This window comes from Procambarus clarkii, chromosome 62, assembly GCF_040958095.1.
Source record: "Procambarus clarkii isolate CNS0578487 chromosome 62, FALCON_Pclarkii_2.0, whole genome shotgun sequence".
Lineage (NCBI taxonomy): Eukaryota > Metazoa > Arthropoda > Malacostraca > Decapoda > Cambaridae > Procambarus > Procambarus clarkii.
Genome location: NC_091211.1, coordinates 25,121,318 through 25,137,865, shown reverse-complemented (window position 1 = coordinate 25,137,865; position 16,548 = coordinate 25,121,318). Strand labels below are relative to the sequence as shown.

The 16,548-nt window shown below is 42.5% G+C and overlaps 2 protein-coding genes across 6 annotated transcripts in view; one reads left to right on the top strand and one right to left on the bottom strand.

Moving 5' to 3' along the window:
* ssp3 (short spindle 3) overlaps positions 1-7,676 on the bottom strand; it is a 66,925-nt gene extending 59,249 nt beyond the window's left edge. For 2 of the 4 annotated variants that reach the window (XM_045755779.2, XM_045755782.2), the window contains exons 1-2: positions 2,330-2,444; positions 329-396 (exon numbers count right to left, since the gene is read on the bottom strand). In XM_045755779.2, the coding sequence (XP_045611735.2) occupies positions 329-370 (42 nt within the window). In that variant the 5' untranslated portion in view covers positions 371-396; positions 2,330-2,444. Of the gene's footprint in view, positions 1-328; positions 397-2,329; positions 2,445-6,293; positions 6,608-7,418 lie in introns of those variants that run through there. The other 2 variants (XM_069308355.1, XM_045755780.2) reach the window with 2 other exon arrangements.
* The window catches only part of TP53INP (Tumor protein p53 inducible nuclear protein), a 37,888-nt gene continuing 24,157 nt past the window's right edge, over positions 2,818-16,548 (top strand). The window contains exons 1-3 of one of the 2 annotated variants that reach the window (XM_069308358.1): positions 2,818-2,864; positions 8,743-8,958; positions 9,516-9,591. In XM_069308358.1, the coding sequence (XP_069164459.1) occupies positions 9,564-9,591 (28 nt within the window). In that variant the 5' untranslated portion in view covers positions 2,818-2,864; positions 8,743-8,958; positions 9,516-9,563. Of the gene's footprint in view, positions 2,865-4,877; positions 5,014-8,742; positions 8,959-9,515; positions 9,592-16,548 lie in introns of those variants that run through there. The other variant, XM_045755789.2, reaches the window with a different exon arrangement.

Below are 16,548 nucleotides of genomic sequence, written 5' to 3'. Positions count from 1 at the left end.
CTCAAAAAAAAAAAAAAAAAAAAAAAAAAAAAAAAAAAAAAAAAAAAAAAAACTATTTAATCACCCCAAATTAAGTAGAGTATACAAATATAATCCATAACATGGTAACACATGACTCACAAGGGCCTGGCATGGATTGAATTGGATAAAGCTATCCCCGAGGCTATAGCACCAAGGAGCCACCAATTCCAGTCCTCCTCTAACGATGCACACAACAAAAACCATTTGCGTAAACATGAAAGACCACTAAATTATACTGTATTGATTTACACTAATATTTAATAAGCAAATCAACCAGAATGCCTTTACTTTAAATGAAAAACCTTACCTGAGAATCAGTATTGTGACTGTCACTGCTGCCTCCCTTCATGATATTATGTTTTTACACACACACATCTGCAAGATACAACTACTGTATAGTACTATGTTGTTACTGGATTACAGGAGATTTATGCAAATAATTAAAATAATGTTTATATAAGAGAAATCTTACTTTAAACCTGAAAAAAGTACATAAAAAAAAAAACTTTATTTGATATTAAATTTGTTTAATGAATTAACCACAGTTGAATTCTCAGATAAATCTTAATAAACTTTCCTGAATCACCAGGATAATGTATTCTAATAATTTATAATATAGTTATAAGGTTGAATTCAAATTCTGTTATAATGTACCTATTATTACATTTATTATTGCAAGTGACTCCTTATCATCCTTAACTGCTCTCAACTCTTTAAGATATAACTGTAACACGCTCGTGTCCGAAGCTAGACACAAATACAACAAAATTATTAAGGATGGTAACAGAGTCCATTTCATGTGGTCTCCATCTCATGTTGGCCTCCGAATGCATGACAGAGCTGATAAGTTAGCCAAAGAATCTGCCTTTCAAGGAGCCATTGAGTGTAACCTTGGATTGTCAATGAGCAATTTGAGAGCAAATGAATTGTGGGGTTCAGTCCCTGAGCCCATTATGTGCCTCTGTAACCCTTTCCACTACCACCCACAAGATGGGTATGGGGTGTATAATAAATTAACTAAACTGAACTTATTGGTTAGCTTAAGGACCTGGCCAAAACACTATACATGTTAGTGACTTTGCAAGAATGTAACACTCAAACACCAATGTATGCATGTACTCTCATAACCTGATGAACCCTCTTGTATATAAATAAATAACATTAAAACTTGAATGGGGCCCCCCATTGAACATAAAGTTCAATTGGTTCACTTGGCTTAAAGCTGGCCCTGTCTGGCCCTAACACCAAGACCCATCACCTGGCCACAACACCAAGACCCATCACCTGGCCACAACACCAAGACCCATCACCTGGCCACAACACCAAGACCCATCACCTGGCCACAACACCAAGACCCATCACCTGGCCACAACACCAAGACCCATCACCTGGCCACAACACCAAGACCCATCACCTGGCCACAACACCAAGACCCATCACCTGGCCACAACACCAAGACCCATCACCTGGCCACAACACCAAGACCCATCACCTGGCCACAACACCAAGACCCATCACCTGGCCACAACACCAAGACCCATCACCTGGCCACAACACCAAGACCCATCACCTGGCCACAACACCAAGACCCATCACCTGGCCACAACACCAAGACCCATCACCTGGCCACAACACCAAGACCCATCACCTGGCCACAACACCAAGACCCATCACCTGGCCACAACACCAAGACCCATCACCTGGCCACAACACCAAGACCCATCACCTGGCCACAACACCAAGACCCATCACCTGGCCACAACACCAAGACCCATCACCTGGCCACAACACCAAGACCCATCACCTGGCCACAACACCAAGACCCATCACCTGGCCACAACACCAAGACCCATCACCTGGCCACAACACCAAGACCCATCACCTGGCCACAACACCAAGACCCATCACCTGGCCACAACACCAAGACCCATCACCTGGCCACAACACCAAGACCCATCACCTGGCCACAACACCAAGACCCATCACCTGGCCACAACACCAAGACCCATCACCTGGCCACAACACCAAGACCCATCACCTGGCCACAACACCAAGACCCATCACCTGGCCACAACACCAAGACCCATCACCTGGCCACAACACCAAGACCCATCACCTGGCCACAACACCAAGACCCATCACCTGGCCACAACACCAAGACCCATCACCTGGCCACAACACAACACACAGTGTCCAAGACGACACAGTCTAGGCGGCGACCTTCAACAATATCCGCCTCGTCTCCTTCACTAACTGCCCCTTGAAGCCCTTCTGCCTTCGACAAAACTTAGTGCCAGTCATAACTTACAGCTAAGACGACGGAAGGTGCTCGACTGGGTCTCTGTGTTGACGAGAGGAGGGAAGAATTCCATGCCACTAGGGTGTACTAAGACCACAAACAAGGTGGACGACACTCCCCTGCCTCGCCACACTGGTGTCTTAAGAATACTTATATAGCAGAAGGTGGTCCTAATTTACCTCTCAATCATTTATTATAGATCAGTTTGATTAAATAATATGCTTATTATGGAAGTTACAAGTTTTTACAGTGTGTAATATTGGGAGACTAAAGTGAGTAGAGTATCATCAGACTGATCGCTTAGATACTGTCTTATATCATATAATTAAAGTACATGTAAAGTATAGTAGTGAAACAAGTACAGTATTAAGAACCTCTCAGATATTACTTTTATTTTAAATATTGAATAAATTAAATAAATCTCAATATGTTGTAAGGGTTTATCACTTGTTTACTACACTAAAAATGTAAAGAATGTCACCTTGAAATATAGTCGTTTAAGCTCTGTTAAACTGCGCGTAATTTATTTTTGTGAAGTGTACAGGTACAGTACGTCAGACTTTTGTATTAACAAGCTTAGGTGTACACAGCAATGTGCTGCTGCTGCCCTATGCTTTATGAAGGGTTACAGAGTGTTTATCAAAAGTTAGCTATGAGTTCGTCTAATATCCAGAGCAAAATCTGGGTAGAAGCACAAGAATATCTTCCAATATTCGAGAGTTTATGAAGGTGTTACAGAGCGCAGAGTACTTCATTCCCTTTGGTCTGAAGTCATTGATAACAGGGCAATCACAGATTTACCCAAGGGCCTCTAACCCTAGTGGCCTCGACGAAGACAGGAAGTCGGCGGCTTGTCTTCTAGTGACAGTGCTGGAGAGTATGAATACAGGCAGAGGCCAGGATAGGAATGCAGATTCTCTGGAGAGGGATGCAGAAGCCATGGAAAGGTAGACAACAACAAAAAACTCACTATAAGAAACCTTGCAAAAGAACAGGACAAGATTGAAGCGCAAATCATTGAGGCAATGATAGGGAAACTGCTAGGAAATACTTAGATCCTCTTCCTTGCCTATGCTGGGAGGTTAGATCAGCCTGAAGCAAATCTGGTATGCATAATCATTGCGAATTTAAAACACAGTAGGAGGATACTCAACAGTGCTGAAACTGAAAGACCTAGAAGGGTACGACCAAGTTTACATCTTCCCAGACCTCACAGTAAAACATAACCAAAAGGCGTTGAGAAACACAGACTGATACAAAGATTCGAGGCTAAAGGAGATGATGATAGTAGATGGAGGAGAGGACGTACAAACAGCCCGTTATCGCGAGCGTTCCCAACGTCAAGAAACTGCCGTATTAAAGTGCCTTATCAGATAAGGCTTATCCTAACCTACAGAGGACCCCACGAACAGAAAACGAACATTGATGGAGCTTTGACTAGTATTCTTACTGCCCTGTGACGAAGCCTTGACCAATATCTTCCCTCTCCTGTGACGGCGCATTGCCCAGTATCCTCCCTCTCCTGTGACTGAACCTTGACTAGTATCCTTCCTCTTCCCCGTGACCGAGCCTTCACCAGCTTAATTCCTCTCTCCCTCCACTGCGACAGAGCCTTAACTAGTGTATCCTCCCTTCCTTTTTAATTATCAGTGAGGCGGCATCGTTAACCAACCATACCTAAAACGCGCAGTTGGACGCTATGTAGGAAGAATTCGTATACTCACCTATTTGTGCTTGTGGGAGTTGAGCTTTGAGTTTAATCTCAAATGTCTATCTACTGGTGTACAGGTTCCATAGTTTATTGAGCTCTATCATATCTACATTTGAAGCTGTATGGAGTCAGCCTCCAGCACATCACTTCCTAATGCATTCCATTTATTAACTACTCTGACACTTAAAAAAATTATCTGTAATGTCTCTGTGGCCCATTTGGGTACTCAGTTTCCACCTATGTCCCCTTGGGCGAGTACCACCCCTGTTATATAATGTCCTTGTCTGCCCTGTAACTTCTCCCGAGAATTTTATATGTAGTGATCATATGACACACCGCTATCTACATCGTTAAGGTATATTATACTAATAGTAAAACCTGGGAGTTAGACAGCTGCTGCGGGCTGCTTCATGAGGAAATTGAAATTGAAATAAGTTTATTGAGGTAAAATACACACAAAGGGATGAGGTAGCTCAAGCTATTCTCACCCCGTTCAGTACATCGTGTTAATACATACATATAAACACATCACAAACAATAAACATATTACCAAACATTCTGAAAGATAAACATCTACATTTCCTTCATGAGGATGTTTGTGAAAATTAGGATTAAGGACTTGCCCGAAACGCTATATGCGTGCTAGTGGCTGTACAAGAATGTAAGAACTCTTTTATATATAAATAAATAAAATAATATTATTGAAGCGTTTGTTGTGTCAGTTGTTAATCAGAAAGGCCCAATAACACATCCACCGTTTATAAACAATGTCGTAATGGGAATTTCCTGTGATTGCGCCCACGAGACGAACAATAGGTGGTCATCGCCACACCTTTGTTGTCAACGTGTTGTCACGTGTACCAAACCTGTGACTCACACAGTCACTACTGAATACTCTTGCTACTAGGAGCATTGAATATTGATCAGTCAACTTGTTAATGGTACAGGACGGACCGAAACATCGTCATTTCTTCATTTACAGGTATGGTCATCATATCTTTAGCCATGTTATTGTGACTCATCGTCTGCATATGAATAAGAGGCACTTTATCCACATGAAGATCCTTTGTTGTGGTTTCAGGCAGTGTGGGGGAGAATGGTGGCGGTGTGGGGGGGGGGGACTATCTTATATCCCCCACACCCTAAGTAGGCCAACTATAGATTTTGTTTAATTTTCTCATGATTTAAATTTTTTACACAGCTTCATATAACTCAATTTTTTTTATGGGTGAGGGGAGGGGGGGGTGAGGAAGGACCAACAGGTGTAAATTGGCCTTTATTATCAAGTCACGCCCAAAATAAGACAAATAGAAATTTTAAATTTATTTCCTTTATCTCCATGTCTTTTTATATCTTTATTGGAAAATATTTTGTTTTGAGTTTTATTGTTTAATTGGCGTGCTTCAAGATAAATTATTATTATATTACCTTGAAACTTTTACATGTATATGCATACATGTCATTCAGGAAAAAACTGTACACACACACACACACACACACACACACACACACACACACACACACACACACACACAACACAGGTCACTTATAATGAACACCGTAACAGTCTTATGCACGAGTGATACTGGAAATGTCTCCAAGTTACATTAGTTTACCTAAGCAAGTTACAGCACTGAAACTAGATGCAGGGTTTGTTAACAGATAGATAAACAGTCTAATGAATTCACCAGAAGCCCGGACATACGTACAAAAGTGGATAAGAAACCCTTCAAGAATGAGCCAAAGAAAGACCTTCCATCAACGGTTCGTATTGGCTCTGTCGACATAAAACTACCTTTACAAATCCAAATAAGAAATCATTTAGGACTATATTACAAACCTGCAATAAGTAGGATAAACGTCGATATATTATCTTTTCAAACAAAAAGCTGGATGCGTTCAGTTATACCAACATATCAGAGAGAATAAGATTATTCGCACGTCACTGCAAGACAAAATTATTAGAGGGGGGAACATGATTACCACGTGCAAAATTCCCAGCCGAATTGATGAGATACACAATGATAAATTATTTGTATTGGATGGTACACGACGAGGATACAGGTAAAAACCAAGTACTTATATGAGCCACAGAAATATCAGATCTTTGTCATTGATAAAATATTGAACAAATGGCATGTACTAAGTAAGATTCAGAGATTAAGGTAGATTAAGGCAGATTAAGGTAGAGGCAGATTCTACCCACATCAAATATAGATACGAATAGAACCTAATAGGTTCAGAAACATGTTTACAGTATACCTTGCAGTTGATTGAAGGTGGAAAGGCGACGCCGAAGTTCGGAAGCCTAACCCTGAACTGCACAATTAGGCAAGTACAAACACTCATATATGCCATACACCTTGCTAAACACATGTTAGCAATAACGTGTGGTCCTTGCACTACGGTCATTACTACACTACACGCACACAAGGAATACCACTTGTGTCTTGAATGAACAAGACCAGTGTGAGCATATTTGGCTTGCTGCCATGTTTATCTTCGTGTATAAACAACGTACTCTGTTAAGAGTGTGTTTGGCACAAGTCCACACAAGACAGGGCGGACAAAGACAAACTCTTTAGCACGGGTGAACACAAACAAGGGGACACAGGTGGAAACTTAGTACCCAAATGAGCCACATAGACATTAAAAGGAATTTGTTGTGTCAGAATATTTAACAAATGGAATTCACTAGGAAGTAATGTGGGGGAGGCAGACTCCATACACAATATCAAATGTAGATATGATAGAGCCCAATAGGCTCAGGAATCTGTACACCAGTTGATTGACGGTTGAGAGGCGGGACCAAAGATCCAAAGCTCAACCCCTGCAAGCACAACTAGGTGCGTACACACACAGGGCCTCAAGGCTGATAAGATAATTATCAGAGGAAAGCGCCAAGGCATTACGACTATATAGCACTTTGAAGAGGTGCAAGCGCAACATGGCGAATACAGTACACAGAAGTTTGCGACGAGGCTCGTCCCAGCGTTACGAGGGATGGGATATGAAGAGCGCCTGAAGGAACTGAACCTTACGACACTAGAAAAAAGAAGGGAAAGGGGGAATATGATAGGAACTTACACAATACTCATAGGGATTGACAAAGTGGAAATAGACGAAATGTTTATACCGAATACTAACCTTTAGCGTGAGAGTAAGTAGAACAATGGAATGAACTTAAGGAGCAGATTGTGGAAACAAACTCTATTCATAATTTTAAAACTAAATATGATAGGGAAATAGGACAGGAATCATTTCTATAAACAACTGGTAGCTTGAAAGGCGGGATCCAAGAGTCAAGCTTACCACAAATTTCAACTCAATTACTCGGACACTACAATAACATAATGCAAAATACAAATATACTGTATTGTATACTACACCTTCAATTACCGCAACCTACTAGTCTTGCCAACCTGCCGAAGCAGTTTACCAAAATCTGTATAGGTCTTGTGCTAACGAGCGTCCAATGGTGATTAGCCTGGGAGGCTCGTCTCTACTTGATGTCACCTCACTCGCTACCCAGTGGCGTGACCACAACTAGCTGATCCGGTTGTTACATAGTGCATCATGACAAGGTATTGAATGAAAACTACAAACCAATGAATACATTAATATTCATTAATGTATTTATTAATGAATACATGTGCCTGTACGGAGTACTATAAACATTAATATATACAGTAACACAAGAGACTTTAACATTGGAATACGTGATATGTACAGGACAAGAGGTATAGGAACCCCTGAATGGACGTAGAGTTAACGATAAACTGCTAGGGGAGGCACACTATATCGGCTCCAAAATAACGCTCTTGAGTCAGATTTGCGATATATTGAAAACTGCAAATTCACACTCCACACACGCACACTACACACTCCACACATGCACACTTAACACACCCACACTACACTCCACACACGCACACTGTACACTCCGCACACACACTAACCAGCCCAAGGAAATAATAAATGTTCTGAAGCATGGAAAAACGTGAAGGCCGTAATGGATAGAGCCCAAGGAAAGCTCGAGGGATGGGTCCATCCAGATGTGCGAGTCCTGCTTGCAGGAACATCTCGCAAGCAGTTTGAGAAGATACTTGACCAGTTAAACTAATTTCATTGTGGATGTGGCAGTAGGTGAAGGGTTCCTTATTAAATCGAGACATGTAGAAATTCTGCAACGGAATTCATTCTTTGAGCTGTGCCAATTTAGCAAGTTATAGTTGTAATGAATTACAATTGCGTGAGTATGGTTTTACCCTGCATATGTGTGTAATAATGTAGCTGGGACAGACATATAAGCCACCACAGCTAAAAATAACGTTAACTGTGTCGTAGCCTAATGACACACCTTTAATTTTAAATCCAAATTTGGCAACTCCACAAAGGCACCGAATGCTTTACTTCAATGAAAGAAAAGTCTCCTATGCCGTTCGCACTCGTTATTTTACTTGCTAAAGTAAACTTTTTAATAATCAGTATACGTGTATATGCAGACCCAATGATGTTATCTGTTAAGGTAACGAGTTAGATTAGATTATGGAAACGTCAACAATGGAGCGCGGGGATACGTATGCACTGGCAACCTTCAATAGTGTTGCTGGCTAAACAGTTATCGAAAACATTGTTTTATGTAAAATAATATATTATTTGATCAGTATTACATACATCCCACCTAAGCACCCACTGTCTTCCGTTCCAGGGCTGTGTATTTTGAAGCCGTAAGGTACCTAGATGACCCCTACAGGAGTGAAGTGTGTGTTAGTATGGCTTAGTGTGGCACTGGTGAGCAGGGTGCGCAGTGTGGGGGATCATCCCCCCGGCGCTGCCAGGCCAGACGGCGCACTGCTCGCCTTCTCACCCTCACGCGACGTACGCTCTCTACCCTCACCCCACAACCACACCTGTGCACTCAAAGGTCAGTACTCCAGCCTGAATTGGTCATTTTTCTCGCGTATCCTCGCGCACCGTGAGTTTAGTACGAGAGCGAAAGTCTCCCTCCCTTACTGTTATCAATAAAACCAGCTATATAATGGGTAGGGCCCCGTCGTGAGCGGCTGGCTCTCTGTGGCGTGGCTCGCTTGGTGGAGTTCCATTTATTATGCACCCCATACCCATCCCGTGGGCGTTGGAGAGGAAGGGTGCCTCTGTATCCCCCTCTGAAAGGGGGATACAGAGGCACATAATGGGCTCAGGAACTCAACCCTAAAAGGTCATTTAGTCTCGATAAGCTCTAGTTATGTAGTTCGGTGTATATCAACAGTAAAAAAAGTATTGAGAGCAAAACGACAGTCTTAGATGTGCAAACTGATATGTGCAGTGAACTAGTTTCATAAATTCTGCTCGTGTAGTAAGTACTTCATTACGTATTATGGTTATATAATGCTGAAATAAAAGTAATGCATTAAATTTGTATATTACACAATGATAGATAACATTATATGATTCCCAGCTTTGTATTATAATTGTTTACAGAAACGTTAAAGGAAGTGTCCGAGGTGATTATAAGATATACCTGACAACATGGGAAGCTACGCGCGCTCCGTCCATGGTGAGTATATACTCTACACTCTAGTATTACCACCAGTCCAAGTGTATTCCACAACAGTCAAAACAATCAGAATGAGTCAGAAGAGACCTGCAACTCATGACACACCCAGCAGATCCCAGCTGGGTGTGCGACGCGTTATGACGTCATCGTTACCTCACTATATTTAAAGTTTTGCTAATTGGTAGTTACGTCATGAGGCGATTTTATTTTTGTTTTTGACAGTCGTCGACTGTTTTATCCTAAGAATTTGAAGATGAACCCAAAATAATAATAATCGGGTATTTGTGGTAAATTATTTTTGATTTATATATTTAAAAATTTTAATTTTGAATTTAAATTATATAAAAATGTCTTGTGTCTGTAATTACTCGCTCACTCACTTCGTGACAAATCGCCAACATGGGATCAGGGAGGGTAAATGTTGCCTTTCAGGCTAAATAGTTCTATGACCAGGTGACAAAGATTAAGCAAGAAAGAGAAGGCTAGGCGGACTGCATTTTCTTGGACTGTCGGAAAGCCTATGACACAGTACCCCATAAGAGGCTGGCGCGTAAGCTAGAGACAGAGGCAGAAGTGACTGGTAAAGTGCTCCAGTGGATAAGGGAGTACCTAAGCAATAGGAAGCAGAGAGTTACAGTGAGGGGTGAGACCTCAGATTAGCGTGGTCACCAGTGGAGTCCCACAGGGCTCTGTACTCGGTCCTATCTTGTTTCTGATATATATAAATGATCTCCCGGAGGGAATAGATTCATTTCTCTCAATGTTTGCTGACGGTTACCTTGAGGTTACCTTGAGGTGCTTCCGGGGCTCAGCGTCCCCGCGGCCCGGTCGTCGACCAGGCCTCGTGCCAAAATTATGAGAAGGATTATGACAGAGGAGGACAGCTTGAGGCTTCAAGATGACCTGGACAAACTGAAGGAATGGTCGAACAAGTGGTTGTTATTTTAACCCAAGCAAATGTAATGTAATGAAGATAGGTGTAGGGAGCGGGAGACCAGATACAAGGTATCATTTGGGAGATTAAATTCTTCAAGAGTCGGAGAGAGAGACGTGGGGGTTATCACGCCAGATCTGTCCCCTGAAGCCCATATCAAGAGGATAACATCAGCGGCATACGCCAGGTTGGCCAACATAAGAACGGCATTTAGAAACTTGTGTAAGGAATCATTAAGAAATTTGTATACCACATATCAGACCAATCCTGGAGTATGCAGCCCCAGCATGGAGTCCATACCTAGTCAAGCATAAAACTAAACTGGAGAAGGTTCAAAGGTTTGCTACCAGACTAGTACCCGAGCTGAGAGGTATGCGCTACGAGGAGAGACTACGGGAGTTAAACCTCACGTCGCTGGAAGACAGAAGAGTTAGGGGGGACATGATCACCTCATAAAAGATTTTCAAAGGAATTAATGGCGTAAATAAGGACATGTTATTTAACACAAGGGGCACACGCACTAGGGGACACAGGTGGAAACTGAGTGCCCAAATGAGCCACAGAGATATTAGAAAAAACTTCTTTAGTGTCAGAGTGGTTGACAAATAGAATGCATTAGGCAGTGATGTGGTGGAGGCTGACTCCATACACAGTTTCATGTGTAGATATGATAGAGCCCAGTAGGTTCAGGTCTACTATCTAGATCTATCCCGATCTACAGGATAGATCGCCATAGATGACGATCTATCTTAGACATACCTCAGTATGTCTCAATAAACATGAACTTGAACCATACATATATACATTATACACGCATGCAAACCTCTACGACACATAGTTGGACCTCAGTTTAGTTATGTTTAGCTTTAATGTTTAGTTGTGGTTAAATAGCGACTATTCACGGAGCATCATTATAAAGAAAGCGGTGTAGCCTAGCATAGGATGCGTCAGTGTAGTAATTACTGTGGTAACCAGGTTCCCTCGCCGTCTCTCTTCGTTTGTTGGCCTTGTAAATGTCAGGTACTGTATACTCCCCTAGTTGTGCTTGCCGGGGGAAGGGGGTTGAGCTTGGGCTCTTTGGTCCCGCCTCTCAACTGTCAATCAACTGGTGTACAGATTCCTGAGCCTACTGGGCTATATCATATCTACATTTGAAACCGTGAATGGAGTCAGCCTCCACCACATCACTGCTTAATGCATTCCATTTGTCAACTACTGACACTGGAAAAATTCTTTCTAGTGTGTGTGTGTGTGTGTGTGTGTGTGTGTGTGTGTGTGTGTGTGTGTGTGTGTGTGTGTGAGAGAGAGAGAGAGAGAGAGAGAGAGGTAGTGATTTTAGACACAGGCCTTCACTTAAAGTTGTATTTCTGATACATTGAAAAGAAGTGTTGAACTCTGCATTCTCTTGGGGGTCATGATAGTGTGATCGTCTGTCAACAGACTATTGCTGTACATACAACTCAACTCTGTAACTAGTTCATCAGTGCTGTAAGTTGATGACCAGACCACACACCAGAAAGTGAAGGGACGACGACGTTTCGGTCCGTCCTGGACCATTCTCAAGTCGATTGTGAATCGACTTGAGAATGAATTGATTGTAAGAATGGTCCAGGACGGACCGAAACGTCGTCGCCCCTTCACTTTCTAGTGTGTGGTCTGGTCAACATACTTCAGCCACGTTATTGTGACTCATCAGTGCTGTAAATTAAGCTAAACGTTGGCACAAGTTCATGAGGCCAGTATGTGCCTGTAACTAAACTGATGTCAAATCATACAGATGTCTTATTGCAACAGTTGACTAATTAGTATTGCAATAGGTAAATTATTCACCGTCAACTTATGTCAATTAACTATAAATGTACTAAAGACATTTATGATTAAAATATTTGAATTGGACTGAATTATGAGGGGGGGGGGGGAGCGACACTCCTCCACACAGTTGCTAAGCCAAAACATTCTACAGAAGGGCATGAGAATATTGACTGTTTACTTGAAGGGTGATACAGTAGGCAACAGTGACCTAGACCCGTGTGAAGGTCGACGTATTTTGGTTCCTGGCAACACTGGGCCTTCGGAACACCCACACACCCCCGCCCTTTTCTGTTTTTAGTAGTGTGTGTGTGTGTGTGTGTGTGTGTGTGCAGGTGCAGGTGTGTGTGTGTGTGTAGGTGTGTGTGTGTACACTTCGGTTATTTTTCAGTGTTTTTTGTTGTAATAAAGTCGAAGGCGTCCTAAATATTAGTACATTTGTATACTTCATTTTACTTTATATTTTTAATTTGTGTGGTGTACACAAATATGCACATACAATCGGGTCCTAGCATCATCCCTCCATCACACACCCCTTCTTGTGCTGTAAGACGCCCCATTCAGCCGCCACCCACCACCACAGAGCACCGCCCATGCCCCCCGAGCGAAGGGTACGCCCGTGTACAACAAAGGTCACGTGATGCTACCCGGCACGCCCGCTGTCATGGGCCGCCCTTATCCATAGGGCCGCCCGTGAGCGCCATGTCCTGCCATTATAGTGTTATACTAGGTATTTGACCGGCACAAACTTGGTCCTCTGCCGGGCCATCACCAATGTCTGAGAGCCGGTGGAGGGCCGCATTCACCCCGTTTCATAGTACATGAAGGTCAACATAAAACATAGAACTATGAGTTACGTCTTTGTTGTTTATGTAACGTTTATATTAGCGAGACAACGTTTAGGGTGTCGTATGATCAGAAGTATGGGTGTCGGTTAGGGTGTCGTACGTATCAGAAGTTTGTCAACATGGGGGAGAGGCTGGAGATGGCCAGAGGATATATGTTCTGTAAATGACCAGCGGTAATTTTGGTGCTTGTGTGTGTTTCATCTCAGGTACCTCACCCCGCCCTCACGCACCTCACCCCTCTCCCCCCCCCCCCCCTTGCCTAAGTATCAGTCCGGAGACCCCATGGGAGTCCCCGCTCCGCAGAGGGTCATCCCAAACTGTCCCACACCAGGAGTAGGCTGCCTATCCTGTCCATCTGTTCTTCCCTCCAGCCCTCTGCCACCCCTCATACCGCGCTCTCCTCGACCACCATCACCACTACCACCACCATCACCACCACTACCACCACCATCACCACCACTACCACCACCATCACCACCACTACCACCACCATCACCACCACTACCACCACCATCACCACCACTACCACCATCACCACCACTACCACCATCACCACCACTACCACCATCACCACCACCACTACCGCCACCACTACCACTACCGCCACCGCCACCACTACCACCACCACCACTACCACTACCACTACCACCACCACCACCACTACCACCACCACTACCACCACCACTACCACCACCACCACCACTACCACTACCACTACCACTACCACCACACCGTCCCTGACAGAGGCAAGCTTGAATAACAGGAAAGAGACAGAAGTAGGGGGAGCTCCTGACCCGACAACAGTGGGTCAGAGACGGGTCAGGTAGAGAGGTGTAGCCAGCGGGGTCCCTCCGGGCGCGGTCCAGCCCCCTAAGATGAAGGTACTTACAGTACCCATATGGTCAAAGTACCAATGTCGTGATGGGCCGCCAGAAAGTTGACCTTCGTGTTATTGAACTTAAACAATCCGGAAGATTTTTTTGTTATTTGCGACATAAATATAAGAAGTTAACTAGGAGGATTGTAGAGCGTTGTGGGAAGGTCTTGACAAACTACAAGAGCGGACCTTCCTTGCAGCGATTCCGGGGATCTGGGTCCCCGCGGCCCGGTCTCTGACCAGGCCTCCTGGTTGATGGTCTACTGTTGGTCTACTAAATGACTACTGGGTAATGCAGCTGCATTATCTAGTAATTCAAGTTCAAGTATGTTTATTGAGACAAGAAAAAAATTACATCTCAAAGGGATAGAGTAGCTTAGGCTATTTCTACCTAGTAATTGTTGAAGTACTATTAAGAGCAAATGCCCAAGACTTTCAACACTCCCATTACACACAACTGGTCGGCCTCGTGATGTTCAAAAGAGAACTCGATAAACACCAGTGAAGGATACTTGATCATCAAGGCTGTGATTCATACGTCAGGCTGCGAGCAGTTGTGTCCAGCAGCCTGGTTGACCAGGTGTAGGGACGTACGTGATCCTCGGAACGGTCATATTGTTAGGCAAGTCAGGCCTTGCATACTAGGCAAAGTAGTGCGGCTCTGGCGATTTTAGGCATATGTATTCACCTAGTTGTGCTTGCGGGGGTTGAGTTCTGGCTCTTTCAGCCCGCCTCTCAACTGTCAATCAACCAACTCTCCCCCCCCCCACACACACACACCCTTAGGAAGCAACCCGGAACAGTTGTAAAACTCCCAAGTACCTATTTATTGCTAGGTAACAGGGGGCAGGGTGAAATGCCCATTTGTTTCCATCAGAGATCGATCCCCGGGCCATAGGATTAAGAGCCCCAAGCGCTGTCTACTCAGCCACCAGGCCCCCCATATGGCTGCTTGCTAATCTACAATCATTATTATTGAAGCATAACACATCCACTATACATTGTGACAGTCACACAATCATGACAGCTACACAAGTTACGGAATCAGCGGTACAGGGGACCCTGGCTAGACCATATTATATATTAGAAATAAATTATATATATATATATATATATATATATATATATATATATATATATATATATATATATATATATATATATATATATATATATATATATATATATATATATATGTCGTACCTAATAGCCAGAACTCACTTCTCAGCCTACTATGCAAGGCCTGATTTGCCTAATAAGCCTAGTTTTCATGAATTAATGTTTTTTCGACAACCTAACCTACCTAACCTAACCTAACCTAACGTTTTCGGCTACCTAACCTAACCTAACCTATAGAGATAGGTTAGGTTAGGTTAGGTAGGGTTGGTTAGGTTCGGTCATATATCTACGTTAATTTTAACTCCAATAAAAAAAATTGACCTCATACATAATGAAATGGGTAGCTTTATCATTTCATAAGAAAAAAAATAGAGAAAATATATTAATTCAGTAAAACTTGGCTTATTAGGCAAATCGCGCCTCGCATAGTAGGCTGAGAAGTGAGTTCTGGCTACTAGGTACGACATATATATATATATATATATATATATATATATATATATATATATATAATATATATATATATATATATATATATATATAATGTCGTACCTAGTAGCCAGAACGCACTTCTATGCCTACTATGCAAGGCCCAATTTGCCTAATAAGCCAAGTTTTCATGAATTAATTGTTTTTCGACTACCTAACCTACCTAACCTAACCTAACCTAACTTAACTTTTTCGGCTAGCTAACCTAACCTAACCTATAAAGATAGGTTAGGTAGGGTTGGTTAGGTTCGGTCATATATCTACATTAATTTTAACTCCAATAAAAAAAATTGACCTCATACATAATGAAAATGGGTAGCTTTATCATTTCATAAGAAAAAAATGAGAAAATATATTAATTCAGGAAAACTTGGCTTATTAGGCAAATCGGGCCTTGCATAGTAGGCTCAGAAGTGCGTTCTGGCTATTAGGTACGACATATATATATATATATATATATATATATATATATATATATATATATATATATATATATATATATATATATATATATATATATAGTGGTTGTACAAGAATGGAAATTCAACTTAATTTCTACGTTCTGTTAACACCCAATGTACCTTCTTGTATATAAATATATAAATAAATGAATATGCATAAATATGCAGTGCAATATATCCCAAGTTTGAGAACAATAGACACAGTCCACAGCTTTGCGTACACAAGATAACGTTAACTTGTTTTGCAATTTGTTCACCTGAGATAAAGTCCCAGCTGCGCCGTGGTGCAAGTGACGGGATGAACCACCCTGCGGGTGTTGTTCTTGTTGGGGGGGTGGGGGTGTTCCCTTTCCTGTCCTGAGTACGTTAACTCACGGGGATGAATATGGATGGATGAATAACGCTTCCCCAAAAATTCGC